Genomic DNA, 12,189 nt, shown 5'->3' with positions numbered 1-12,189 from the left:
CTACAGCCTCTAGCTCAAGTATCGCTAATTACCCCGAATGTGACAAAGCAGAGTTTTGGTGTACTCAGTTGCACGCTTACGCCAGGACAGATGCAGCAGTTCAAGCTCCTCATGGTGAAAACCAAGTTCTCTGATTATTTTCTCGTTACAGAAAATCCACAGGGACATACCAGCCGTATAAATGCCCTTCTGTGATAAGTGAATAGATACAGCCTATAAAATCTCGGCGGTGATGCAAGTGACACCTGCTGCCTGCCACACGCCCAATTAAACAGAGAAAAGGCCAAAGGTAAGACAGTCCAGAGATAAGACAGGAAGGAGAGAGAGCCGACGTGCTTATGGAGGAGAAAGGCCCACCCAGCCCTTCCTTACCTTCCCGGAGCAGGAGTGCCTGCTCCACGCTGCTGTTGGGAGCGGCCAGATCCAGCGCGCTTTTGCCCCCGGCGTTCCTGCGCTTTAGGGGAGCCCCGTAGTCGGCTAGCAGGTGGATGACTTCCACGCTGGACTGCCTCGCCGCCGCATGCAGGGGAGTGTCCAGACGTTGGCCGCGGTCCACACTGGCTCCTGAGGAAAGCAGATGACCACAAGCCAACGCGAAACGTTACCGTGGAAATACCAGGAGCTGCAAATACAGTAGCTGCAGATATCTGCAAAGGTATCTGCAATGTCATGACGTGCTTGACAGATCTTTGGAAATACACGACTTAAGCCCAGAACCTCAGCGATGGCTACTCAGACCGCCGCAAACTATTTTGATGAGAAAAGTGAAGAAAGATATTTTTAGTCATTTAAAATATGTTACTTGCTTTCCCGTATGAACTGTGTGATGAACAAAATTAAATATTTGCAGCTCCTTCTACTCAGAATTATTATTTTGGTTTTTGGCAAAGGGGAAAGTGAAGTTTCTTTAGTATTTCTCTTATTCTGGGCTCAAAAAAAAAAAAAAAAGGTTTCTGAACTACTACAGGGAGTAGTAAATGATGGGGGATGAAAAAGACAAAAAAAATCTTAAGAGATAAAAATTCTGATTTAAAGATTCATAGTACAGGGGCGCCTGGGTGGCTCAGTCGTTAAGCGTCTGCCTTCGGCTCAGGTCCTGATCCCAGGACCCTGGGATCGAGCCCCACATCGGGCTCCTTGCTCCGCGAGGAAGCCTGCTTCTCCCTCTCCTACTCCTCCTGCTTGTGTTCCCTCTCTCGCTATGTCTCTCTCTGTCAAATAAATAAATAAAATCTTTGAAAAAAAAAATAATAAAGATTCATAGTACAGACTCTACCTTTATGTCAGTAGCTACGTTTGGGGAATCTTTTACCAAATAATAGTTCAAGACATTCTACTTTTCCCTGGACTCCCAGTTTTTGTTATGCCTTTTAGAATTAAAAAGGTTACTAAGGGGGCACCCGGGTGACTCAGTCGGTTAAGGATCCGACTCTTGATTTTGGCTCAGGTCATGATCTCAGGGTCGTGAGATCGAGTCCGGCATTGAGCTCCATGCTCAGAGGGGAGTCTGCTTGAGATTCTCTCTCTCTCTCTCTTCCTCCGCCCCTCCCGTCACCTCTCTCTCTCTCTCTCAAATAAATTTTAAAATCTTTTTAAAAAATGAAAAATAAAAAGAAAAAGGTTACTAAGGATCTTAGCAGGACTGATCTAAAAGAGTCTATGGCAAATGTCTGTTATTTTTGCTATTGAGCATCTTCCTGATAACCACACCTAGATTTCCCTCTGGGGAACCATCCCCTGTGGTTCCCAGTTCATGTGTTTCCAGTGAAGCCCAACAACTTCAGTGTAGACTGAAATCTAGGCCTAAGCCAATCAGTGCATTGTACTCCTCTGGCCACTATGATTGGCTCAGAGATGGGCATGTGACTCAAAAAGAGCCAATGAAATAAAATTGTTTTTTTCCCACTAGCACTTAATGGAAAAGAGACTCTTGCTCTCTCTTGAAACCACCAAGGAGAACCATACCAGGTAAATGGAGCCAATATCAAAGGAAGTAGACATTCATTTCTCTGGAAAAGTTCTGTTTCAAGCATTCAAACATCAAATACTGTCAGAATTTTGTCCAGCCTGACAAGAACTTTGTCTTTATCTTTTTTTAAAAGATTTTATTTATTTATTCATAAGAGACAGAGAGAGAGAGAGAGAGGCAGAGGGAGAAGCAGGCTCCCCACTGAGCAGGGAGCCCAATGCAGAACTCGATCCCAGGACCCTGGGATCATGACCTGAGCCGAAGGCAGACGCTTAACCATCTGAGCTACCCAGGCGCCCAAGAACTTTGTCTTTAAAGCCATGGAAAACCAACAAAGTTAATAGGTTCCTCTCATAAAAAGATTTCTGGAAATTACCTAATTCTAGAAGTTTCTTCACACAGTCTACCCTCTGGTAGGTGCAGGCCACATACAGGGGAGTTCCAAGCTGAGGCAGTTCTTGGTCAATGTTAACGTTATTTGCCAGCAGGATCTCCATGCACTCTCTATGACCTGGTGGGAAAAAAAGGTAACCTTACTCAAGTAAGGGAAATATTGACTATTTATAGAACTATAGAATTGCTTATCTGTAATGGGCTTTAGAAATAACCTAGATTTTTTTTTAAGCAGAAAAAAATTGAGGGGGGAGAAATCTTAGAAAACTCCAAAATCAAAACCATAAAAAGAAAAGCATGCCCATACTTCCCCACTTAAATTCCCCTTTGCAGCCCTTGAGGTACCTCCAACTAGACTAAGGGCTCCAAGGAGCAGAGCTGAAATCACTCTCTACAGTGAAGCCACCAGTTTATAAATAGAGGCTGCAGGATGCAGAGGGGTGAACGACTCATCCTATTATTACCCTGAAAAAGCCAGCACTCAAATGCAAGGCCCAGCCCTGATCCCTCTCCATTACAAATCTCTCATTCTCTTCTTCACCCATGTATGGTTGCACCTCCTTATTTTGGTTAACCTGGAAGACACCTCTGAGAATAAAAAGCCTTGAATATAGAATATATTGAACTGCACTTTCAAATCCTCAAATATAGGATATATTTAACTGCACTTTCAAATTCAGTGGCTAACAAGAAGTATGTAGACAAGCATTGTCCTTGGAGAGGCTGCCCAATGAATTGACTCGATTAATTTGCAGCATACGAATGATTTGATCAGGACCAAATACTTCTGAGGAATTGATGGGAGCTTATAAAGAGGGTTCTCTTTGAAGATTTAAGTGTTTTCTTAAAAAAAAATCTTACCATCACTTCACTAATCTTTTTTTATAAGATAACATAAAAGCAAGCTTCTTCTCAAACCTGGTTGATTTATCACAAATGCTAAATTAAATAAAAATATGCATTAAAATGTACAAATGAGGATCCTATGGATCCAAACTATTTGTTCACATAAGTAAATATTATACTGGGATTATAGCATCGATATGTCAAAGCATGGACTCAGACTGACCTACTCTGTTGGCAGATGTTTAAAAAATCCAGAAAAAATATCTAGTCAGTACCTAAAACTGCCTGGTAAATACAGGGCACCTAATAAACATTTTTAAATAATTCCTGTCCTTTTAATTTTTTTTCTTTCTTTTTCTTTGCAGAAGAAACTGAGCCTGGTCTGAGTTAAATTTAAGTACTCACAACACTCATTAATTACAAAATTAATATATAAATGATTAGCACTAATATAACAGCATCTAAAATAATGAATTTGTTATTTGTTCTTCCATCCTGTGGATGATGGTCCCTAACGTGCTTGTAGATACAGAAAAAAATACATAGAGACACGTGAATTGATGTGTTTATGATAAGCATGTATATATTTTGTAGGCACATAGATAGCAAACACTCCAACATAAAACCATCCAAGTACTGCAGAATTACTTCAGTAATTCAAACCATTCCCAATATTTATCTATTTTTAAATGTTCGGATGGAAATGCAACAAACGGATGAACTTTTACTTCAAATCAACCTTAAAAAAAGTTTTTTAAGACTTTTAGATCATTTCCAAAGTAGACCATTTCCCTTCAACTTAAAGGATGTACTTGGAGTTTGGAAAATGACCAGAATCAGGTATTAACCAATAAATGTTTATTAAACACATGTAAGACATCAAAACCATAGATACATTGAGATTTGGTCTTTTGTTTCATTTAAAGTAATCCACAAACGGAAAAAACAAAACAAAACAAAAAACAGACTCAAATACAGGGAACAAACTGCCAGTTGCCAGAGGGGAGGGGAGTGGGGGGCTGGGTGAAACAGGCGATGGGGATGAAGAGTACACTGGGTGACGTATGGAAGTGTTGAATCACTGTTTTGTACACCTGAAACTAATATAGTACTGTGCGTTAATTATACTTCAACTGTTAAAACATGGGGGAAAAAATAAAAGCACAGGAAAAAAATAATCTGCTGCAAAAAAAAAAAAAAATTACCAAGTGACAATGTTTATTAACCTGGGGCAAATCTTTCATTATTGCCTTTGGAAATAAAGAGTTTCATCCCCAATTAGACCAGCAAAGATCACTTGTTCTATAGTGTTCTAACTTCCCCATTTTATTTATCTCAATATAATAGAATAATTCCACCACTGAGTAACAGAAATGTTGCTCTCTCGGTGTGACTTTTGAGAAATGGCCTTGGCCTTTCAGTGATCTCTTCTTGTTCATGTCTAGCGGATGCATGAAGTTTTTAAAGACCTTCACTTTACTCTCTTCGCTCATTTCAAAAGTAACTGAGAATACAGGAGTCTAGAATCAACTTCAAGGTTTCTAATGCCATGCTTTTTAAAGTTGCAATTTCTTTGCAATAACTAATGACCCTGAAGTCAGCAGCTCATCTCAAAAGAGTATATTGCTTGCCGTGGACAGTTACATTTAATCTTCCATTAGGGCTCCTATCAGCCTTGGCTTTCAGACGCTTTCATAATTTATTTCAGTGGCTGATGTTTTATGGGCTTTGGGAGAAGAGCTGTTCTTTTCTAGTAAAGACAGAGACATAAGCAAAAAGTACGACTCATGGAAGTCACCCCCGCAGGCTTGACCGGGCCAGCTGCCCCCAAAACACCACCAGCAAAGAGCTTCGAGAAAGGGCTGCCGAGAGACTGACTCCCTAGGAAATGTGACTCCTGAGACAGAAAACTGTTCCCAGGGCCCAAGAAGGGCGGTTGCATGCCCCACCCGTATTTCCTGAAAATTCAGGGGCTCTGAAGTTGCAGCTCTGGGATCCTAAGCAACACACAGACTACCGGTGAAAGTCTGGGTGTTCCTTGCACGGTGACCCCTGTACTGCTGACTCGTGCAGATCGGAGTGATCCCACCAATGCGGCGTGTGCAATGGGATGGCCCCGTTACCTCTCTTGACTGCCTCGTGGATGGGTGAAGCCAAGTGCGCCTCGGGCTGGGCCTTGGCTCCGAACTCCAGCAGCACGTTGACACACGCAGCACTGCCGCTCCGGCACGCATTGAACAGGGGCGTGGCCCCATGAACCGTCACTCCGTTGACCTAATGGTGAGCAGAGAGACCCAGGGGATTTGTCATTTTTCTCTCACCGTTTCCAAGCGTGTATTCCTGTGCATCTGCAGGGAGGAATTTCCCAGGCCGGTGAATGAGTGAGGGAACGCTACATCATTACACTTAATTACGTTTTTTAGATACCAGTAGCCTATCAAGTCTTACCTATAAGTAATATTGCAAGTGGGGCAAAATGGGAGAAAGCTTTTCAAATGTATTCATGGGTATTCCAGAGCCTCTTAGGGGCCTCCTAATCATTGAGGGGTTGCCCTACTTGGTGGTTAAGAACATGGCTTCTGGAATCATTAGCTTGGTTGGGGTTCAAGTCCCAGCACCCTCTCTTCTATCTGTTCAGAGATCTTGGTTGGAATACTAACTTTCTGTGCCTCAGTTTCCTTAAATGAGAATCATAAAAGAATCTACCTCATGAGGTTATTGGGTGGATCAAGTGAGTTGCTACATGTTAAACACTTAGAACATTGCCTGGTGCCCAGTAAGCATTTAAGCATTTGCAACAACAATTATTTTCACTTCCCATTAATAAGGATCTGACTCCCGCTCCCAATCATGGACAAACATGGCAGGAACCAAAAATGCTAGAGAAACCAGGTCCTCAAATCTGTGCTTGCAAAAAAAAAAAAAAAAAAGTCTCTTCAGCAATTCCCCCACAGTTCTGTCTTTCTTGCCACAAATTTCCTTGCTGGTCTACTATAATCCATACACACTGCATGTGCTGGCAGTGACTCCCAAAGAGATCGTGATCAAGCCAAAGTCACAAAGAAAACAGCCATCAACATGGTGTCTCCAACCACCTTTGCTGCCTTCCAAGGATGTGGGAGGCATCTTTGAGTATTAGCAATAGATTGGAATGAACATCAGGGAACCAAGGCATTCGGGTGGAGAGCCTCTGACAGGATTGAAATGGAGGACAATGAAGGCTTGATGTCAAACCATTTGCCTTAACAACTGAGTATATATGCTTGTGATAATCAGGATCCTAAATTTTCTTGTTTCAGAAACCAAACAAAGGGGGCGCCTGGGTGGCTCAGTTGGTTAAGCGTCTGATTTCGGCTCAGGTCATGATCTCAGGGTCTTGAGATCAAGCCCAGTGTATGGCTCCCTGCTCAGCCAGGAGTCTGTTTGTCCCTCTCCTCCTGCCCCTCCCCCCGCTCATTCTCTCTCTCTCTCTCTCTCTCTGTCTCTCTCTCAAATAAATAAATAAAATCTTAAAAAAAAAAAAGAAACAACAAAAGATATTTCTCCACAGTGCCAGGATAGCCCCTGTTAAATTGGAAAGTTAAAGAGGAGATGCTAAGATGGCGGAGACAGACAAGGACAGGGCAAAATGTGTGTGAATTCATATAGTCTAGGGATTTCTAACCTATTTACATTTTTCCTGAAAAAGATTTGGTGGGGCTGGTTTCATTTGATTTGTTTTTACTGAGAATCATCCTCATCCTCAGTCCCAAAGCCTTCAAATTTGATTTCCTAAGTTTCTCAGTTCAGGTCAGCAAACATTTATTGAGCACCTATTAGGCGCCAGTGTTTCAGAAGCAAAGGCAAGGAAGACAATTGCCTCTCCAGGATCGGTTGAATTCTATCAGGGAAGACCCACAGAGACAGAGATGATTTTGATATAGTAATGGGAGCTTTAGATCGCTCTAGGAGCAAGACAAAAGAGAGTAGCGACTTGAGAAGTATTTCAGAAGAAAATGAGCAGGCTGTGGGGATTAGTTAGCGGGGGAGAGGGAAGATCCAGGCTGAGCCCAGGTTTGGAAGGTGGGAAAGCGGGGATGTGTCTCGCTGGGTCTTGGAGACTGGGTGGGCCAGAGGAGGGCTGGTCCCCGAGGGAAGAACATCCTAAGCACAGTTTCAGATGCACTGAATTTGAGGCACCCACAGGGCTGCCAATTGTGAGGAATTTTCTACTGATGGACCAACGTTCTTTGATTCTTTCTCTCCTTCCGATTTAAATGTTAAATAATACAATATTTATCAACTCTTCCCTCATAAGATTGCCAAAACCAAGGGACCGTGTCTTACTCTTTTCTTTGTCCTCCACAAAACCTCCCAGCGTTGTACCAGCACACACTCCTCTACAACCCGATATTGTTTGCTCTTTTCCACCAACAGAAGGAAAGGGTCCTCTGGGGCACCTGGCTGGTGCAGTCGGTTAAGCATCCGACTCTTGGTTTGGGCTCAGGTCATGGTCTCAGGGTCACGAGATCGAGCCCCGCATTGCACTCATCGCAGAGTCTGCTTGGGTTTCTTTCTTTCCCTCTCCCTCTGCCCCTCCCCCCACCTAAAATAAATAGATAAATCAACAAATAAATCTTTAAAAAAGGGAAATGGCCCACACCCAACCTCACCCTCATCATTACACGTGAATTGACTAAGTGGTAACCTAATAAAAATACACGACCACTATGGCATCAGGAACATCGCTTTGCCCAAGAAAGACTTTCATATTCAGTTCTACATGTAGAAACCCAACTTCCACATAAAATGCTAAGAAAATCTCCCATAAGCATTTAAAAACATTGCAGCTCATAAAACAAAGAACACAGGGACTGAATTTAAAAACCAAAATTAGTGGGGCATCTGGGTGGCTCAGTTGGTTAAGTGTCTGCCTTTGGCTCAGGTCGTGGTCCCAGGGTCCTGGGATCGAGCCCCGCGTCGGGCTCCCTGCTCAACTGGGAGCCTGCTTCTCCCTCTCCCTCTGCCTGCCGCTCCCCCTGCTTGTGCTCTCTCTCTCTCTCTGTCCAATAAGTAAACAAAATCTTTTTTAAAAATTAGCAACAAAATGATAGCTGGCAACTAAATAAACGTCACTGAGATTTTCAAAAGTTTTAATTTTACAATTCTACTGTGATATGTTTATTACACACAGCACCTCAGCCACTCCTTAGCCTTGAACTAAGGATATCGGGTGATGTGTGGCAGCATTGAATCACCACATTGTACACCTGAAACTAATATAACGCTGTATGTTAACTACACTGGAGTTAAAAAATAACATAAAAATAAAATAAATATACAAAAGAAAAAGAGAAATAAGGGTAGAATTTTAAAATAAGATAAAAATTCTGTTGGATTTTTTTCAATGTATTATTTACTAAAAGCTCATGTGATGATTTTGCTCAAGGAAAACAGTTGGTTTAGGGTGTTGCATTAAGAGTGTTTCTGTTGTTGTTCGTTTAATTTGTGTTCTTTCCAGTGTTTCCCAATCAACTTCCCAAGATCGGTTTTCAGATAACTTCAGTTCCAGTTGCTCTTTTGAAATTCAGCATCACAATTTTCAAAGATTCCTGTGAATTACCTCATTGGAATGTTCATCCACGGGCACAAAGGCTGAAGAGGGGAGGGACCCGCAGTGTGTCAGTGGCTCAGGAATGTGCACGCAGACAGGGCCAGACCTGCCTGCACCCCCAGGGGGTGCACCGTCTGGAAGGTAGCATCTCTGTAGACGCTAGCAGGTGCACCTGGGCAGAGCCGCGGGGGGCAGGGGGGGCAGGACTCACGTGCGCGCCCTTTTCCAATAAGGCTTTAGCGCAGGCTACGTGGCCTCCAAGGCACGCCTCGTGGAGCGAAGAGACCCGGTTAATGGTCACGAGGTTCACGTTGACACCCTAGAATTTGGAGACAAGGGGTTAAAGGCTGCATTAGCGATAGCAATGGCAGCCACTCCGGGACTTCAGAGTACAGAGTCAAGGCACACGGATCTCCTAGGATGCGTGTAGCACAGTAGCAGCACTGCTGGGGGCCGCAACTCCGCTGCGTCCCAACCCTCATCCCAGCCCAGTCCCAGCACGTCCCCCTCCTCTTCCTGCCACCCTCCACCTTCCTCGTCTCAGAGTCCATGTGACAGATGACAAGATCAGCGTAGCTGTTGGCCAACTCTGACCTCATGCCCTGATTTTCACAACTTGGCCCTTACCATTCCCCCCACCCCATCCCGCCCCATGGTGACCACTTTCTGTCTGGGAAATGAGTTAGGTCCCTGCCAGTCCTTCCCAGCCCAGTTCTGCTTCTGATTTCCCGCCTCCTCACTGGCCGGTTGAAAGCTTCCAAAACCTAGTGCGTGACCCTGAACCCCAAACCTCAAACCCCCACCGTCTCCTGCCAGACCTCCCTTGATGCCCAAGCGGGTCCCTTCATCTTAGGGCCTCTCTATGACTCCTTGGTCCTGTCCACTCTCGTGTCCTTAATATGACGTCATTACTCGAGAGCTGTGCTATAGATTTCAAATTGGGTATTTAATACAATTCGAAAAATCTTGTCCTTTGCCTATATAGGATTTCCTTTTAAGAAAATAAGAAAAAGCAGGCTAGTCCACAAGGTGGCAGCAGTGCACTAGAAAATAACTTGCATCTGGCTTGCAAGCTGTCAGAATCCCTGCATTTCTGCATGTGTAATGCTGGACCGGCCTGAAAGACCATCTAGAGTGAATGGGCTCCACCGTGCACGAGGAAATGGAGAGGTAGAAAGTTCAAATTATTAATAAGACTTAAGGCTCCCCAGCAGTCGATGACAGCCAGATGACTCTGAGAGTCAGGAGCTCCTGATGCCTGGTTTAATGCTTTACTCCACCCCACGGTATGTGAAATAAAGTAAAAAATAAAATAGAATAAAACATTTTTCACTAGGGTGTAAGGGTGAAGAAGCAGGCATGCACTGTGAAAAAGTTGAACTTCTCTCTGAAGAACGCTCCTCACACATTTAAGCACACTGGTTTACAGAAACCAACATGCTTATGGAGTATAGTTAAAAATAAAAAGGGGCACCTGGGGGACTCAGTTGGTTAAGCGTCTGGCCTTCGGCTCAGGTCATGGTCCCAGGGTCCTGGAATCGAGCCCCGCATCGGGCTCCCTGCTCAGCAGGAAGCCTGCTTCTCACTCTGCCCCTCTCCCCTCTCATGCTCTCTCTCACTCTCTCTCTCTCTCAAATAAATAAATAAAATCTTAAAAAATAATAAAATAAAATAAAAATAATGAAGTACTAAAGGCAATGTGGGATCCTGGATCGGAGCCTGGGAGAGAAAAAGGACTCTGTGTGAAAACAGGTGTAATTCCAATAGTCTGTAGTTTAGTTAACACTATTGTACCAATGTTAATGTCTTAGCTTTGACTGAAGTACATGCTTATGTATGATATTAGCACCAGGGGAAGTTGGGTGACATGTATGCGGGAACTGCCTGCACTCTCTTCGCAACTCTTCTTTAAAATTATTCCAAAATTAAAAGTTTATTAAAAAAATACTAATAAGGGGCGCCTGGGTGGCTCAGTCGGCTAAGCGTCTGACTCTTGATTTCAGCTCAGGTCTTGATCTTAGGGTCGTGAGTTCAAGCCCCACATTGAGCTCCATGCTGGGTGTGGAGCCTACTTAAAAAAAATACTAATAGAAGTGTTGAGGTGTGGGGCTGAGAGGGAGGAGGTGGATGCAAGACTTTTCACCTTTTAATATCACTTTAATTTTCAAACTATGTGAATATATTACATATCAAAAATAATCAAATTTTAAGTGCTTAAAAATAAATAAGCAAGTGATAAAAATCAAGTACAAAATCCATTTGATCATTACTGGGCAGTACTGTTTTCCTTTTGCCTCCACTTTTTTTTTTTTAAGATTTTATTTATTTATTTGACAGAGAGAGACACAGCAAGAGAGGGAACACAAGCAGGGGGAGTGGGAGAGGGAGAAGCAGGCTTCCCGCTGAGCAGGGAGCCCGATGCGGGGCTCGATCCCAGGACCCTGGGATCATGACCTGAGCCGAAGGCAGACGCTTAACTGACTGAGCCACCCAGGCGCCCCATTGCCTCTACTTTCTTAAGAAGTAACCCAACTCGTGAAAGAGGAAGCCAAAAAAAAGGTGTGCGTGCGTGCATATGTGTGTGTGCGTCACACACACACACACAGAACAGTGCGCCCAGCTGTTTAAATTCAAAATGATAAGGAAGCCAGGTTCAGTGGTAGCTAGAATGTGGAAAAAAGATGTAATAAATCACCTCCTCTACACACACGTAGACTCTAAAACAAACAAAGTAAATGGAGCATGTACACTTTCGTTCACTCATTTGACAAATATTTAGTAAGCCGTTATTCATTGTTCAAGGTGCTAGGGATATAGTCATCAATAAAAATAAAGTAGCCTTAATAACTAAGACTTTAATAAATCTTCCCAAAGGAGTAAGATTTACCCATGTCAACCTATTGTAATGTTTGCTCTTGAGATACTGTATCATCCCGGTAGGGAGCCTCTAAAATGGCTCCTGGTGATCCCTGATTCCTGGTTTTGGCTCACTGTGTACTCCCCTCCCCTTGAGTGTGGGCTGGATTCCCTGACTCCCATCTAATGAATAGAATATGGCAGAAGTGATGGGATATCACTTTGGCGATTAGGTTATACTAAGACTTGCTTCTTAGGCACTCTCTCGCACTCTCTCTGGGGGAAGCTGGCTGCCATTTCATGGCACAGTCCTGTGGAGAGGCCCTTGTGCGAGGAATTAAAGCTGGCCCACAAGTACATGAGTGAGGTTGGAAGCAGATCCTCCCCGCTCAAGCTGTGAGGTGACTGCGGCCCTGGCTGGTACTTGGCTGCCTGTAAGGGACTCCGAGCCACAACCACCCAGCCAGGCTGCCCCTTGGCCCACAGAAAGTGAACGAATCTGTGCTTGTTGTTTTAAGCCACTGTGTTTTTG

At 43.7% G+C, this 12,189-nt stretch overlaps 1 protein-coding gene across 1 annotated transcript in view; it reads right to left on the bottom strand.

Moving 5' to 3' along the window:
- The window catches only part of ASB11 (ankyrin repeat and SOCS box containing 11), a 31,298-nt gene that overhangs the window by 10,254 nt on the left and 8,855 nt on the right, over positions 1–12,189 (bottom strand). The window contains exons 3-6 of the mRNA XM_078064892.1: positions 9,013–9,120; positions 5,332–5,482; positions 2,346–2,480; positions 373–564 (exon numbers count right to left, since the gene is read on the bottom strand). Coding sequence (XP_077921018.1) covers positions 373–564; positions 2,346–2,480; positions 5,332–5,482; positions 9,013–9,120 — 586 coding nt within the window. The remainder of the gene's footprint in view (positions 1–372; positions 565–2,345; positions 2,481–5,331; positions 5,483–9,012; positions 9,121–12,189) is intronic.

Source organism: Halichoerus grypus, chromosome X (assembly GCF_964656455.1).
Source record: "Halichoerus grypus chromosome X, mHalGry1.hap1.1, whole genome shotgun sequence".
Taxonomy (NCBI): domain Eukaryota; kingdom Metazoa; phylum Chordata; class Mammalia; order Carnivora; family Phocidae; genus Halichoerus; species Halichoerus grypus.
This window is presented reverse-complemented; position numbering and strand designations above follow the sequence as displayed.